The sequence below is a fragment of the Anomaloglossus baeobatrachus genome, chromosome 11, assembly GCF_048569485.1.
Source record: "Anomaloglossus baeobatrachus isolate aAnoBae1 chromosome 11, aAnoBae1.hap1, whole genome shotgun sequence".
NCBI classification, from domain to species: domain Eukaryota; kingdom Metazoa; phylum Chordata; class Amphibia; order Anura; family Aromobatidae; genus Anomaloglossus; species Anomaloglossus baeobatrachus.
The window spans coordinates 31945196-31962855 of record NC_134363.1 but is presented as its reverse complement, the minus strand read 5'-3'; the positions used below and the strand labels follow the sequence as shown (position 1 = coordinate 31962855).

At 55.1% G+C, this 17660-nt stretch overlaps 1 protein-coding gene across 1 annotated transcript in view; it reads right to left on the bottom strand.

Annotated features, from left to right (window-relative positions):
* The window catches only part of LOC142256790 (basal cell adhesion molecule-like), a 32362-nt gene extending 17815 nt beyond the window's left edge, over positions 1 to 14547 (bottom strand). The window contains exons 1-2 of the mRNA XM_075328679.1: positions 14417 to 14547; positions 8508 to 8632 (exon numbers count right to left, since the gene is read on the bottom strand). Coding sequence (XP_075184794.1) covers positions 8508 to 8632; positions 14417 to 14477 — 186 coding nt within the window. The 5' untranslated portion in view covers positions 14478 to 14547. The remainder of the gene's footprint in view (positions 1 to 8507; positions 8633 to 14416) is intronic.
* Between the last annotated feature and the right edge of the window lie 3113 nt (positions 14548 to 17660).

The window sequence follows — 17660 nt, the reverse complement described above, 5'->3', positions numbered from 1 at the left end:
CACAGTGACTGCACCAGCAGAATAGTGAGTGCAGCTCTGGAGTATAATACAGAATATAACTGAGGATCAGTAATGTAATGTATGTACACAGTGACTGCACCAGCAGAATAGTGAGTGCAGCTCTGGAGTATAATACAGGAGGTAACTCAGGATCAGTAATGTAATGTATGTACACAGTGACTCCACCAGCAGAATAGTGAGTGCAGCTCTGGAGTATAATACAGGAGGTAACTCAGGATCAGTAATGTAATGTATGTACACAGTGACTGCACCAGCAGAATAGTGAGTGCAGCTCTGGAGTATAATACAGGAGGTAACTCAGGATCAGTAATGTAATGTATGTACACAGTGACTGCACCAGCAGAATAGTGAGTGCAGCTCTGGAGTCACTGTTGTAGATTACTTTTGGGCAAACCTTTAAATCTTAATATTGATCATTCCTTATCAGTATAGATACCTAAAAATATACAGACACTTGGGAAACTGGGAGATTTCAGCTTTGAAAGCTGCAGAATTGTGAATGCAGCTCTGCAGTACACATTTTACATCCATTCCTGGAGTTTTAAGCTGCAGAGAGAATGTGGTTAAGGCTTAGTAGCAGGATGTGACAGTGTCGGTGGCAGCGGACATCACAGGGTGGAATATGGCTGCAGATATCGTCCTCCAGTGAAGAGCAAGTGATAAACAGGAATGTATCAGCCGCATGGTCCTGTCCGGGTGAAATGTCATCCAGATAAGGAGAGGGTTCGGAATAAATGATAGCGCCGGGCGCCACGTGCCACGCCTGACAACGCGCTCTGCAGCCGCCATAGCCATAAGGAGAGGCATCCACAGAGGACGGAAGTCCGGAGCGAGGGAGAAGTGATGAGGAGCCAGAGATCTACAGCACTAAAGAGATTTGCCATTCAGGAGTCTGGAAAAGCTGGATGAGAAATGGGAAACTATAAAACTGACCCTGGCAGCGGAAGGCACCTCCAGCCAACAACTATAGAGGCGAAGAAGGACGCCCGCTGCCACCGACTATACAGGCAAAGAAGGACGCCCGCTGACACCGACTATACAGGCAAAGAAGGACGCCCGCTGACACCGACTATAGAGGCGAAGAAGGACGCCCGCTGCCACCGACTATACAGGCAAAGAAGGACGCCCGCTGCCACCGACTATACAGGCAAAGAAGGACGCCCGTTGACACCGACTATACAGGCAAAGAAGGACGCCCGCTGCCACCGACTATAGAGGCAAAGAAGGACGCCCGCTGCCACCGACTATACAGGCAAAGAAGGACGCCCGCTGCCACCGACTATAGAGGCAAAGAAGGACGCCCGCTGCCACCGACTATACAGGCAAAGAAGGACGCCCGCTGCCACCGACTATAGAGGCAAAGAAGGACGCCGGCTGCCACCGACTATAGAGGCGAAGAAGGACGCCGGCTGCCACCGACTATAGAGGCGAAGAAGGACGCCCGCTGCCACCGACTATAGAGGCGAAGAAGGACGCCCGCTGCCACCGACTATAGAGGCAAAGAAGGACGCCCGCTGCCACCGACTATAGGAGACAAAGAAGGACGCCCGCTGCCACCGACTATACAGGCAAAGAAGGACGCCCGCTGCCACCGACTATACAAGCAAAGAAGGACGCCCGCTGCCACCGACTATACAGGCAAAGAAGGACGCCCGCTGCCACCGACTATACAGGCAAAGAAGGACGCCCGCTGCCACCGACTATACAGGCAAAGAAGGACGCCCGCTGCCACCGACTATACAAGCAAAGAAGGACGCCCGCTGCCACCGACTATACAGGCAAAGAAGGACGCCCACTGCCACCGACTATAGGAGGCAAAGAAGGACGCCCGCTGCCACCGACTATAGGAGGCAAAGAAGGACGCCCGCTGCCACCGACTATAGGAGGCAAAGAAGGACGCCCGCTGCCACCGACTATAGGAGGCAAAGAAGGACGCCCGCTGCCACCGACTATAGGAGGCAAAGAAGGACGCCCGCTGCCACCGACTATAGAGGCGAAGAAGGACGCCCGCTGCCAACGACTATAGAGGCAAAGAAGGACGCCCGCTGCCACCGACTATACAGGCAAAGAAGGACGCCGGCTGCCACCGACTATAGAGGCAAAGAAGGACGCCGGCTGCCACCGACTATAGAGGCGAAGAAGGACGCCGGCTGCCACCGACTATAGAGGCGAAGAAGGACGCCCGCTGCCACCGACTATAGAGGCGAAGAAGGACGCCCGCTGCCACCGACTATACAGGCAAAGAAGGACGCCCGCTGCCACCGACTATAGGAGACAAAGAAGGACGCCCGCTGCCACCGACTATACAGGCAAAGAAGGACGCCCGCTGCCACCGACTATACAAGCAAAGAAGGACGCCCGCTGCCACCGACTATACAGGCAAAGAAGGACGCCCGCTGCCACCGACTATACAGGCAAAGAAGGACGCCCGCTGCCACCGACTATACAGGCAAAGAAGGACGCCCGCTGCCACCGACTATACAAGCAAAGAAGGACGCCCGCTGCCACCGACTATACAGGCAAAGAAGGACGCCCACTGCCACCGACTATAGGAGGCAAAGAAGGACGCCCGCTGCCACCGACTATAGGAGGCAAAGAAGGACGCCCGCTGCCACCGACTATAGGAGGCAAAGAAGGACGCCCGCTGCCACCGACTATAGGAGGCAAAGAAGGACGCCCGCTGCCACCGACTATAGGAGGCAAAGAAGGACGCCCGCTGCCACCGACTATAGAGGCGAAGAAGGACGCCCGCTGCCAACGACTATAGGAGGCGAAGAAGGACGCCCGCTGCCACCGACTATAGAGGCGAAGGGGGACACCCGCTGCCACCGACTATAGAGGCAAAGAAGGACGCCCGCTGCCACCGACTATAGAGGCAAAGAAGGACGCCCGCTGCCACCGACTATACAGGCAAAGAAGGACGCCCGCTGCCACCGACTATAGGAGGCAAAGAAGGACGCCCGCTGCCACCGACTATAGAGGCGAAGAAGGACGCCCGCTGCCACCGACTATACAGGCAAAGAAGGACGCCCGCTGCCACCGACTATACAAGCAAAGAAGGACGCCCGCTGCCACCGACTATACAGGCAAAGAAGGACGCCCGCTGCCACCGACTATAGGAGGCAAAGAAGGACGCCCGCTGCCACCGACTATAGGAGGCAAAGAAGGACGCCCGCTGCCACCGACTATAGGAGGCAAAGAAGGACGCCCGCTGCCACCGACTATAGGAGGCAAAGAAGGACGCCCGCTGCCACCGACTATAGGAGGCAAAGAAGGACGCCCGCTGCCACCGACTATAGGAGGCAAAGAAGGACGCCCGCTGCCACCGACTATAGGAGGCAAAGAAGGACGCCCGCTGCCACCGACTATAGGAGGCAAAGAAGGACGCCCGCTGCCACCGACTATAGGAGGCAAAGAAGGACGCCCGCTGCCACCGACTATAGGAGGCAAAGAAGGACGCCCGCTGCCACCGACTATACAGGCAAAGAAGGACGCCCGCTGCCACCGACTATAGAGGCGAAGAAGGACGCCCGCTGCCACCGACTATAGAGGCAAAGAAGGACGCCCGCTGCCACCGACTATACAGGCAAAGAAGGACGCCCGCTGCCACCGACTATAGAGGCGAAGAAGGACGCCCGCTGCCACCGACTATAGAGGCGAAGAAGGACGCCCGCTGCCACCGACTATAGAGGCGAAGAAGGACGCCCGCTGCCACCGACTATAGAGGCGAAGAAGGACGCCCGCTGCCACCGACTATAGAGGCGAAGAAGGACGCCCGCTGCCACCGACTATACAGGCAAAGAAGGACGCCCGCTGCCACAGACTATAGAGGCGAAGAAGGACGCCCGCTGCCACCGACTATAGCGGCGAAGAAGGACGCCCGCTGCCACCGACTATAGAGGCGAAGAAGGACGCCCGCTGACACAGACTATAGAGGCGAAGGACGCCCGCTGCCACCGACTATACAGGCGAAGAAGGACGCCCGCTGCCACCCACTATAGAGGCGAAGGAGGACGCCCGCTGCCACCGACTATAGAGGCAAAGAAGGACGCCCGCTGACACAGACTATAGAGGCGAAGAAGGACGCCCGCTGCCACCGACTATACAGGCGAAGAAGGACGCCCGCTGCCACCGACTATAGAGGCGAAGGAGGACGCCCGCTGCCACCGACTATAGAGGCAAAGAAGGACGCCGGCTGCCACCGACTATAGAGGCGAAGAAGGACGCCCGCTGACACAGAGTATTGCGGGGAGGAAGGACGACCCCTGACAATGACTAAGGGGAAAATAAGGCCCCTTGGCACAGACTATGGGGGGGACGCGGACCTGATGGCGACTGTATGGAAAAGCCAGGCTGACCCTCATTACAGTGGGAGGCAGTGCGACTAAAACAATGGAGAGGTGAGCACGCGGATGGCTATGAGGGGCACCCAGACACAAAGTACAGCCGACACGGTACCCAGAAAATGGCAGACACATACACCCAGGCGATTATTGGGCAGAAGGGCACTATGGTGGGCAGGGGACCCGGATGCTGATTATGGGGTCTCCCTGCACCGATCCGGGTCAGTATTTGTGGGTTGAGGTGATCACGGTGTCCCCCCCTTGTACTTCTCCTCCTCGGGCGCCCGGTGTGCCTCCAGGGACTGGTGTGATGCCAGGTCAGTGCCGCCCGCCCTGCCCCCCGAGCGCTTTCTGCTGCGCCGCGCACTCTTCAGCCATTATTAGGAGAAGATGAAGATGGACGCTCCTTTCTGGGAAAATCAATATAGACGGAGGGACGTTTTGCAGGGTCCGCGCCCCTCCCCCCTCAGCAGTGTAATCCCCCCTGCCCGCCGCCGCTCTCCTAAGTGCTCACATTTCCCCTGTAAGCAGCTTTTACAGCCTCCATCACACGGAGCGCGGCGTAAACAAACAAGGCCGGCGTTCTGGAGCCCAATCAGAGCGGAAAGAGACGGAGCCGCCGCGCAGCCCGCACCGCCATAATTGTATTTACTTTTCATTCTACAAGTCTCACTTTCTGTTCTCTCTTTGTTTAGTGGAAAACAAACATTTCTAATAAAATCAGTTATTTATTTTTTAAGCCGGCAGATTTGGAAAAACACGAAAAGACGAGAGGAAGCGACATCTCCACCGCCACCGCCACCGCCGTGTCCTCTGTGGAGAGAGGGTAGATCAGCGGATTACAGCTCTGAGGAGCAACAGGCTGACACAATGCAGGAGCGATAGACCCTCATGTAACTGCGCCCGCCGACCAGCCATTACCGACTGAAGCGGAAGCGGGAAACATGAGCAAGCGGAAGGAGCCGCCGACAAGGGACGAATGGTGATGTCTAAACGAGAGGGTCAAAGCATCTCCAAACTGAGAAATCCTGTGCAGCGCTGTCACCCCGGCCCGTCCTGTGCAGCACCGTCACCCCAACCTCACCTGTGCGGCTGCCCCGGCCCCTCCTGTGCAGCCCTCCCGGCCCCTCCTGTGCGGCCATCCCGGCCCCTCCTGTGCGGGCTATCCTGTGCGGCCATCCCAACCTATCCTGTGTGGCCCTCCCGACCCCTCCTGTGCGGCTGCCCCGGCCCCTCCTGTGTAATCATCCCAGCCCTGTCCTGTGCAGCACCGTCACCCCAACCTCACCTGTGCGGCTGCCCCGGCCCCTCCTGTGCAGCCCTCCCGGCCCCTCCTGTGCGGCCCTCCCGACCCCTCCTGTGCGGCTGCCCCGGCCCCTCCTGTGCGGCTGCCCCGGCCCCTCCTGTGCGGCTGCCCCGGCCCCTCCTGTGCGGCCATCACGGCCCCTCCTGTGTGCTCTATCCTGTGTGGCCTTCCCGGCCCCTCCTGTGCGGCCATCACGGACCCTACTGTGTGGGCTATCCTGTGCGGCCCTCCCGAACCCTCCCTGTGCGGCCCTCCCGGCCCCTCCTGTGCGGCCCTCCCGGCCCCTCCTGTGTGGGCTATCCTGTGCGACCATCCCGACCCCTTGTGTGTGGCTATCCCGACCCTTCCTGTGTGGGCTATCCTGTGTGGCCCTCCCGGCCCTCCTGTGTGGCCATCCCAACCTATCCTGTGTGGCCCTCCCGTGTGGCCCTCCCGACCCCTCCTGTGTGGCCCTCCCAACCTATCCTGTGTGGCCCTCCCGCCCCTCCTGTGTGGCCCTCCCAACCTATCCTGTGTGGCCCTCCCGGCCCTCCTGTGTGGCCATCCCAACCTATCCTGTGCGGCCCTCCCGTGTGGCCCTCCCAACCTATCCTGTGTGGCCCTCCCGGCCCTCCTGTGCGGCCATCCCAACCCATCCTGTGCGGCCCTCCCGACCCCTCCTGTGTGGCCCTCCCGGACCCTCCTGTGTGGCCCTCCCGGCCCTCCTGTGTGGCCATCCCAACCTATCCTGTGCGGCCCTCCCGGCCCTCCTGTGTGGCCCTCCCGGCCCCTCCTGTGTGGCCCTCCCGGCCCCCCCTGTGTGGCCCTCCCGGCCCCCCCTGTGTGGCCATCCCAACCTATCCTGTGCGGCCCTCCCGGCCTATCCTGTGCGGCCCTCCCGGCCCTTCTGTGTGGCCCTCCCGACCCCTCCTGTGTGGCCCTCCCGACCCCTCCTGTGTGGCCCTCCCGACCCCTCCTGTGTGGCCCTCCCGACCCCTCCTGTGTGGCCCTCCCGACCCCTCCTGTGTGGCCCTCCCGACCCCTCCTGTGTGGCCCTCCCGACCCCTCCTGTGTGGCCCTCCCGGCCCTCCTGTGTGGCCATCCCAACCTATCCTGTGCGGCCCTCCCGGCCCCTCCTGTGCGGCCCTCCCGGCCCCTCCTGTGCGGCCCTCCCGGCCCCTCCTGTGCGGCCCTCCTCGCCCCGCAGTATGTCTGTACTAGCAGAGCCTCATTCAGCAGATAATGGCCGGTCAGGAATGGAGGAACAAAACAATGATCGAGGTGATGACTTGTCTCCAAATTCCCATCTCTCACTCCGATCATCTGTGGGATCTGCAGGAAATACCCATTCGATCCATGGGGGCCGCACCGAGCACAGGTCAGGGGTCTTGTGAGGTCCAGGCCTCTATGGGATCTATCAGCTATGACTGCGCAGTGCTAAGCAGGAGGTTTTAATGTTTTGGCTACACACAACAGGTGTCGCCGGTGTGACCGCTGTGGGGTCCGGAGCGAGGATGGTCCAATCTGCTATTACCACTTCATCGGTTCTTCATCTGGAGGAACTGACACACTATACCGCCAGATTGTGCTCAAAACAAATGGTGGATTATGCAATGTGACTGCAGCAATCCCGTGGTGTAATCTGGTGAATACCAGCACGTCGTGCGTCCCCCATGGTGCGGTATAACACGTGCGCTGCACATAATGTGGAGGAGTCGTGTTAATAGACCACTCTTGTATGTAATACGTATGGCGGCATTATTTCTGAAAGTGAAGCGCATTATCGCAACTATGCCGCCCCCAGGATACTACACCGCTATAATGATCATGTATCGTGCAGCTGCAGGTGTGGTGAGGAGTACAACCCCCATCTTCCGGAGCGGAGCCTGGCGCTGCTCACATGATACTGTGCAAACACAAAGTAACGCTGCACCAGCTCTACACACACCCACCGCAATAATACATGTGCGACACCGAGGGCCGGACAACAGGGGCAGGATCTGCTCGCCTGAAACACTCTGCACTGCTGGGAGACTGCTTCATTTAACTACCCGTGTTACACCAGAGTGAGTGCAGCTCTGGAGTATAATACAGGATCAGTAATGTATGTACACAGTGATTGCACCAGCAGAATAGTGAGTGCAGCTCTGGAGTATAATACAGGAGGTAACTCAGGATCAGTAATGTAATGTATGTACACAGTGACTTCACCAGCAGAATAGTGAGTACAGCTCTGGAGTATAATACAGGAGGTAACTCAGGATCAGTAATGTAATGTATGTACACAGTGACTGCACCAGCAGAATAGTGAGTGCAGCTCTGGAGTATAATACAGATGGTAACTCAGGATCAGTAATGTAATGTATGTACACAGTGACTTCACCAGCAGAATAGTGAGTACAGCTCTGGAGTATAATACAGGATGTAACTCAGGATCAGTAATGTAATGTATGTACACAGTGACTGCACCAGCAGAATAGTGAGTACAGCTCTGGAGTATAATACAGGAGGTAACTCAGGATCAGTAATGTAATGTATATACACAGTGACTGCACCAGCAGAATAGTGAGTGCAGCTCTGGAGTATAATACAGGAGGTAACTCAGGATCAGTAATGTAATGTATGTACACAGTGACTGCACCAGCAGAATAGTGAGTGCAGCTCTGGAGTATAATACAGATGGTAACTCAGGATCAGTAATGTAATGTATGTACACAGTGACTGCACCAGCAGAATAGTGAGTGCAGCTCTGGAGTATCATACAGGAGGTACAAGTCAGAACACACTGTGCCCATGGATGTATATAAACAATAAGTTCATAACCCCACACATGAGCCCTGGGACACTGATGTACTTACTGTTGTGTATCTTTCAAAAGTGTAATTCCCCATGTCAGAATCGTCGTCGGAGAGACACTCCAGGGTCACGTCATCGCCCTCTAGTACGGGGTCCTGCGGCCCGGAGATGGTCAGCCTGGCATGGGCTGAAAGACACAAAGACATTAGACGCCTCCAATACGATCGATGCAGAGGACACAGGGCGAGGACTGAAATGCATAGATGTTCATTACTGACAGCAAGCAGAGGCAACAGGGTGAGGAACTAAAATGCGTCTATTCATTACTAACAGCAAGCAGAGGAGACAGGGCGAGGAACTGAAACGCGTAGATGCTCATTACTGACAGCAGAGGAAATGGCAAGAAACTGAAACGCATAGGTGTTCAAAACTGACAGCAAGCAGAGGAGACAAGGTTGAGGAACTGAAACGCGTAGATGTTCATTACTGACAAAGGAAACAGGGCGAGGAACTGAAACGCGAAGATGTTCATTACCGACAGCAGAGGAAACGGCGAGGAACTGAAACGCGTAGGAGTTCATCATTACTGACAGCAAGCAGAGGAAACGGCGAGGAACTGAAACACGTAGAAGTTCATCATTACTGACAGCAAGCAGAGGAAACAGGGCGAGGAACTGAAACGCGTAGGAGTTCATCATTACTGACAGCAAGCAGAGGAAACAGGGCGAGGAACTGAAACGCGTAGGAGTTCATCATTACTGACAGCAAGCAGAGGAAACAGGGCGAGGAACTGAAACGCGTAGGCGTTCATCATTACTGACAGCAAGCAGAGGAAACAGGGCGAGGAACTGAAACGCGTAGGCGTTCATCATTACTGACAGCAAGCAGAGGAAACAGGGCGAGGAACTGAAACGCGTAGGCGTTCATCATTACTGACAGCAAGCAGAGGAAACAGGGCGAGGAACTGAAACGCGTAGGAGTTCATCATTACTGAGCAGAGAAAACATGGCAAGGAACTGAAATGCGTCGATGTTCAAAAGTACTGACAGCAGAGGAAATAGGGCAAGGACTGAAACGCATGGGTGTTCATTACTGACAGCAAGCAGAGGAAAAAGGGCAACGAACTGAAACGTGTGGTTGTGCATCATTACTGAAAATGGTGACAATGAGGAGTCTTTTGGTGACGCACTCGGCTCTGCTTCATCCCTATGATACATATGTGTGTGTTGAGCCCAGACGCGCGGCGGAGCTGCGCACAGAGGACGGGAGTGGACTGCGGATGAGTGGAGACCTCCTTTGTCCGGACTGCGCTTTTATTTACAGGCAGATCTGTAGGACACGCCGGGCCGGCGACCTTTTTCATCCCAGCATTAATGACTCCTGAGTGGCGCTGCTACCTGTCGGCGGTGATGAAAGCGGCGGCGGCTTTGGTCGGCGGCAGTCACCGGCCGCTCCGCAGACAATATCAGTCACAGTGGGATCTTCTCATGTTCACGGTGACTTACACGCCTGGTAATGTTATCGTCCTCGGAGGGGGCCGCCGCCCTGCGGGGTCTCACACACCTTCTGTAGATCAAGTGACGAGGGGGGAATTAAAGAGAACAGGACCAGTCTGATGCCGGCTCTTTGTAGGGGGAGGATTAAGCTCACAGGACTCAAAGGAAGAATGTACAAAGAGGAGAGCTTCAAATAAAAGGCACCGGCCTGAAAGGGGCCGTCTGAGCCGCTGCGGCTCAATGCTGAGAGGGTACGGTGCCGGCACAAAAACACCCGAGGGTTCCTATCAGGTTTTTGTGTATTTTTAAAAAATTTTTGGTCATTTTCTGTTTAAAAATCTAACTTCCTGGAAGAGTTTTCAGCAGGCTCCTTATCATCAGAGGCAGTATGGCACTGACCGGTAACGCCTCTAGGCGGCGGAAAGAATATTATCTGGATATTGCATAGCTACAACTTCCTGGAAAGACCATTCTGTCCAAGGGACTATGGACTCCCAGTACTGTCCAGACGCTACACAGCTACGATCTCCCGGAAAGACCATTCTGACCACCAGGGGACTATGGACTTCCAGTACCGTCCAGACCCTACACAGCTACGATCTCCCGGAAAGACCATTCTGGCCACCAGGGGACTATGGACTCCCAGTACCGTCCAGACCCTACACAGCTATGATCTCCTGGAAAGACCATTCTGGCCAAGGGACTATGGACTCCCAGTACCGTCCAGACCCTACACAGCTACGATCTCCCGGAAAGACCATTCTGGCCAAGGGACTATGGACTCCCAGTACCGTCCAGACCCTACACAGCTACGATCTCCCGGAAAGACCATTCTGGCCAAGGGACTATGGACTCCCAGTACCGTCCAGACCCTACACAGCTACGATCTCCCGGAAAGACCATTCTGGCCACCAGGGGACTATGGACTCCCAGTACTGTCCAGGCCCTACACAGCTATGATCTCCCGGAAAGACCATTCTGGCCAAGGGACTATGGACTCCCAGTACCGTCCAGACCCTACACAGCTATGATCTCCCGGAAAGACCATTCTGGCCACCAGGGGACTATGGACTTCCAGTACTATCCAGACCCTATACAGCTATGATCTCCCAGAAAGACCATTCTGGCCACCAGGGTACACTATGGACTCCCGGTAGTGTCTGGACCCTACACAGCTACAACCTCCCGGAAAGACCATTCTGGCCACCAGGGGACTGTGGACTCCCGGTAGTGTCTGGACCCTACACAGCTACAACCTCCTGGAAAGACCATTCTGGCCACCAGGGGACTATGGACTCCCAGTAGTGTCTGGACCCTACACAGCTACAACCTCCCGGAGAGACCATTCTAGCCACCAGGGGACTATGGACCCTACATAGCTACGACCTGCCGGAAAGACCATTCTGGCCACCAGGGTACTATCCATCTCCTGCGAGGTTCATATGGAGCAGTGACTTTTCACAGTGTACGCATTGGATCTGGGGGCCGCCAGTGAGCGAAACCGGTAACACCAGGAGTCACAGTCACTAGAAGGCTTTGACTTCCCTCTTCGCCCCCCTCCATTTGGTTATTACACACTCTGGACCTCGGGGGTGGATCAGCTGATGGTCCTACCTTTGAGGGTCAGATCAATGGTCACACCCCTCTGTCCATTTCTGCACTCCTGGTCGGCAACAGAGCCCCCTCCAAACAGGACCCAATATATGGTAGGAAATAGCATGAGGACGCCAAGAGGAGATGGGATACGCTCACTTCTCTATAGTGGTCCATTCTAAACTGGATAACGACAAACGGGCCGTGACCGTCGGGGGGTCTAAACGGACCGTGACCGTCGGGGGGGTCTAAACGGGCCGTGACCGCCGGGGGTCTAAACGGGCCGCGACCATCGTGGGTCTAAACGGGCCACGCCAGTCAGTTTACAAGGATCCGTATCGAGCCCCCTCCAAACAGGACCCAATATATGGTAGGAAATAGCATGAGGACCCCAAGAGGAGATGGGATACGCTCACTTCTCTATAGTGGTCCATTCTAAACTGGATAACGACAAACGGACCGTGACCGTCGGGGGGGTCTAAACGGGCCGTGACCGTCGGGGGGTCTAAACGGGCCGCGACCGTCGGGGGGGTCTAAACGGGCCGCGACCGTCGGGGGGGTCTAAACGGGCCGTGACCGTCAGTTTACATGGATCCGTATCGGCCAGTGTGAACACTCCCCGAGCGAGGATGATGAGGATTGTTATACAAGAGGAAACAAGGCAGTGACGCAGCCAGACGGAGCCGGGCATAAACAGGAAGACACATGAGATGTCACACGGCACACCCAACCCCCGCAGACTAAAACAAAGCCGTCCTCACATCCGTGTTGCCGACTCTCCGGGGGGCATTTAAAGGGATCCCGTCCCCCTTTACGAATGCCCTAATAACCCCCCGCTAGAGGGCGCCGCACCTGACAAAAATCAGCCTCCAAAGCGAGGAAAGCCAATAACTACCATAGGAAACGGCACCTTAGCAATTGTCACGTTTTATCCCCCTCCTCCCCAGAACGGTCACCTTTATTTAAAGGGCCTTTCCCAAAATAGTAAGTTACATCTGTCCACATGATGGGGGTCCCGGCAATCGTCTCCCCTCTCGATCCCGAGAATGGAGTTGCCGGGGATCATCCACCTTCAAAAGCGCAGGGGCGCCCATTCTCGACCTCTCAATTTAGGACGGATCGATTTCTGGGTTCCATAGCCCCATGTTTGGGATTCACGGGGTCCCAGTACGTGGACACCCCTCAACCCAAAATCACCAAGTTCTTTAGACCTTGGGAATTGTTTAAGAACCCACCACCATTATGGTGCCTGCTGTGTGCCAATGACACCAAGAGTCAAGTAGGCGTAAATTATCAACTTAACAGCCCCTTTTTCACTTGATTGACATCGCTTTTGCCTTCTGCACGCACTGTAAAGCATGGTGGACAGGCCGGTTTTGCCCTACTGCAAGGGGAAGTCGATCAATCCAGTAAAGGAGTAAGGAACGAGCTGGTGTGACTATTTGAGAGAGGTGCCCCCGTCCCCGTGACTATTTGGGAGAGGTGACCCCGTCCCCATTTGGGAGAGGTGCCCCCGTCCCCGACACTATTTGGGAAAGGTGCCCCCGTCCCCATTTGGGAAAGGTGCCCCCGTCCCCGTCACTATTTGGGAAAGGTGCCCCCGTCCCCGTCACTATTTGGGAAAGGTGCCCCCATCCCCATTTGGGAAAGGTGCCCCCGTCCCCGTCACTATTTGGGAAAGGTGCCCCCGTCACTATTTGGGAAAGGTGCCCCCGTCCCCGTCACTATTTGGGAAAGGTGCCCCCGTCCCCGTCACTATTTGGGAAAGGTGCCCCCGTCCCCGTCACTATTTGGGAAAGGTGCCCCCGTCCCCGTCACTATTTGGGAAAGGTGCCCCCGTCCCAGTGACTATTTGGGAAAGGTGCCCCCGTCCCAGTGACTATTTGGGAGACGTGCCCCCATCCCTGTGACTATTTGGGAGACGTGCCCCCATCCCTGTGACTATTTGGGAGACGTGCCCCCATCCCTGTGACTATTTGGGAGACGTGCCCCCGTCCCTGTGACTATTTGGGAGACGTGCCCCCATCCCTGTGACTATTTGGGAGACGTGCCCCCGTCCCTGTGACTATTTGGGAGACGTGCCCCCGTCCCTGTGACTATTTGGGAGACGTGCCCCCGTCCCTGTGACTATTTGGGAGACGTGCCCCCATCCCTGTGACTATTTGGGAGACGTGCCCCCGTCCCTGTGACTATTTGGGAGACGTGCCCCCGTTCCTGTGACTATTTGGGAGACGTGCCCCCGTCCCTGTGACTATTTGGGAGACGTGCCCCCGTCCCTGTGACTATTTGGGAGACGTGCCCCCATCCCTGTGACTGTTTGGGAGACGTGCCCCCGTCCCTGTGACTATTTGGGAGACGTGCCCCCGTCCCTGTGACTATTTGGGAGACGTGCCCCCACCCCCCATGTAAGAATTAGAGAAGCAGGGAACCCCCAGCCAAGGAGAGCTCAGGCCCAAAAAGCATAAAGGACCCCCAACCCCCCCCCCCCTCCTCCCCCGGGAGTGGTCTGGGACCCCAATTTAAGGATTTTAAAGGGGGAGGGGGTCAAAAGCCTTCAGAGTCCACAGATACAGAACAGAATCCTTTGTCCCCCACTTAAAGGGACGCGTCACATTATTATTGGAATACCCCTTTAAACCGGTTGGAGTTCCCCTTTGGTAAAAATGGCCGTCCGCGTAGATTAACCCTTCGATGGCGCATGGATTGCCAAAATTTCTATTATTAACAAGGTACACACAATTATATTGCTAAAATTCTTAAAACAAGGAAAAAAAAAATCCCCCCTGATGACGTCATCAGAAATCAAGATGACGTCACAGATCCAACTAACAAAAAGTTTTCTAAGAACCTGTGAAAAAGTTTTGTCTCCGGCTGAGTCTCACCTGCGGGGCTGGAGATGGCGCAGAGCAGGGCCAGGAGGGTCGCGCACACCGCGGGGATCATCGCTGCTGCTTTGTGTCTCCCGTGAGATTACACTGTGCTCTTCCCGGAACACGCAGGAAAGTTCACAAAGTGCTCAGTCTCCTCCCGACCAATAGGAGCGCGGAGTGAGCACGCGTCATCTGTCACCAGGCAGGATCCGGACAGGAAGCGTTCTGCGCAAGGAGGGATCACATGATCGTTGTCGGCCACGCACAGGACGATCGTACATGTGGAAAATCTGCCCGATCAATGTTTCTTTATGAAGAAAAAAAAGGGATTTCGTTTTTTTTTTGTTTTACAGCACAATTACACAGAAAGCAAAGTGAAGGGTTATATTACTCTTTTATTTTTACCTATAACTTTTATTTTTCTTATGGTTGTGCTGTGTGACTCCCTCTATATTGGCTCCAGTACAGGTGGATGGAGGGAACCGCACCACGGGCATGAACCCAGTGGGACCCGGATCTGCCGGACATGACTTATGGATGTCCCAAAAATGCTCCAGACGCCGATAAACCCCGAACCTAGGGAACCTGGAACTATAAAGATCCTCGCACCCATTAAAGTCAGGCGAACACGACAATTGCAGCGAGTCCGGGCGACCATCGATGTGCATGGGGGCGACTCTCCTCCCACAGGTGACAATGATGGAGGAGAGCAGGGTGCAGCATGTTGTACTTCAATGGTTGATGATTTTGTTTTTTGAAACATTGAGCTTCACCAGAGGAGTCTGGAGAAGGACAGAAGAGTCTAGAGGAGGACAGAGGAATCTGGAGGAGGATGGAGCAGTCTGGAGGAGGACAGAATAGTCTAGAGGAGGACAGAAGAGTCTGGAGGAGGACAGAAGAGTCTAGAGGAGGACAGAGGAATCTGGAGGAGGACAGAAGAGTCTGGAGGAGGACAGAAGAGTCTGGAGGAGGACAGAGGAGTCTGGAGGAGGACGGAAGAGACTGGAGGAGGACGGAAGAGACTGGAGGAGGACAGAAGAGTGGAGGGGACGGAGGAGTCTGGAGGGGACGGAGAAGCCTGGAGGAGTATGGGAGAGTCTGGAGGAGATGGAAGAGTCTGGAGGAGATGGGCGAGTGTGGAGGGGACGGAAGAGAGTGTGGAGGGGACGGCAGAGAGTCTGGTAGAGGACAAGGGAGTGTGGAGGAGACAGAAGAGTCTGGAGGGGACGGAGGAGTTTGGAAGGGACAGCGGAGTCTGGAGGGGAATGAGGAGTGTGTCAGCGGCTCTTATAGTAATAAATAGGAGCTTGAAAGAGAAATCACGCAAAATAGGGTCTTATTCAATTAAAATTAAAGGAGAAACAACTCAGAGAGGACTGATGAGAACAACCAACAAGGACTGATGAGAACAACCAACAAGGACTGATGAGAACAACCAACAAGGACTGATGAGAACAACCATCAAAAACTGATGAGTACAAGTCATCAAGGACTGATAGGGACAAGCCATCAAGGACTGATAGGGACAAGCCATCAAGGACTGATAGGGACAAGCCATCAAGGACTGATAGGGACAAGCCATCAAGGACTGATCGGGACAAGCCATCAAGGACTGATCGGGACAAGCCATCAAGGACTGATAGGGACAAGCCATCAAGGACTGATAGGGACAAGCCATCAAGGACTGATAGGCACAAGCCATCAAGGACTGATCGGGACAAGCCATCAAGGACTGATCGGGACAAGCCATCAAGGACTGATAGGGACAAGCCATCAAGGACTGATCGGGACAAGCCATCAAGGACTGATCGGGACAAGCCATCAAGGACTGATAGGGACAAGCCATCAAGGACTGATAGGGACAAGCCATCAAGGACTGATCGGGACAAGCCATCAAGGACTGATAGGGACAAGCCATCAAGGACTGATAGGGACAAGCCATCAAGGACTGATCGGAACAAGCCATCAAGGACTGATCGGGACAAGCCATCAAGGACTGATCGGGACAAGCCATCAAGGACTGATAGGGACAAGCTATCAAGGACTGATCGGGACAAGCCATCAAGGACTGATAGGGACAAGCCATCAAGGACTGATAGGGACAAGCCATCAAGGACTGATCGGAACAAGCCATCAAGGACTGATCGGGACAAGCCATCAAGGACTGATCGGGACAAGCCATCAAGGACTGATCGGGACAAGCCATCAAGGACTGATAGGGACAAGCCATCAAGGACTGATCGGAACAAGCCATCAAGGACTGATTGGTCAGGATTTGACTGAAGGGACACATGTAAATGAAGGGTCCGCAGCCCTAGGTGACCCGCTGCAGACCCCCGTCTGGTCCTCACTTCTTGGTGAAGTTTTATAACTTGTTAAACAGTAATTCTGGATAAATTCTCCGTGTCCTCGGTGTCGTGTTTATTCCTTTGTTGTGACTGCGGTTTGTGTAAAATGTCTCATTTTCTGCTCTACAGTCGACGCTTTTACCCGGCACGTCTGCCGCTCCGCACCCCGCACTGCGCACACAGATTACAGGGTACTTGCTAATAAATGTACCGTCCTGTAGTGCGCGGCAATGCAGCAGCCAGAAAGCCTCGCATTAATGCATTAATACCTGGAAATGGCTTCCTGTATACCTCCTCAGCCCCACGGGAGTGCCACAGGCGGCAAATAACCGGAGGGGCCCAAACTAACAAAAGACCCTCCCAGAAAGTCACTAAATGCATAATCACTGAGGAAATGTTTCTGAAACTTGGCCGCGAAATGTAGGAGGCTGCAACACCCCCCACCCACCCACATAAAAGTTTGTTCTGGAACTGAAAATCATGAACGCGTAGTTTACGGCACAAGTCATGTGTTCCCTCTTGTGACTGGTCTAGTGCCGTCATTTTCCCGTGACGGGGGCTTTCTGAAGCACAGACTCTCACTGCGCATGCGCCTTTCTAGCCTTGTGCATGCGCGATTCAAGCCTTGTGAATGCGCGATTCAAGCCTTATGCATGCGCGATTCAAGCCTTGTGCATGCGCGATTCAAGCCTTGTGTATGCGCCATTGAAGCTTTGCACATGCACCATTCAAGCCTTGTGCATGCGCGATTCAAGCCTTGTGCATGCATGATTCAAGCCTTGTGCATGTGCGATTCAAGCCTTGTGCATGCGCGATTTAGGCCTTGTGCATGGGCGATTCAAGCCTTGAACATGCGCAATTCAAGCAGTGCATGCGCCATTCAAGCCTTGTGTATGCGCCATTCAAGC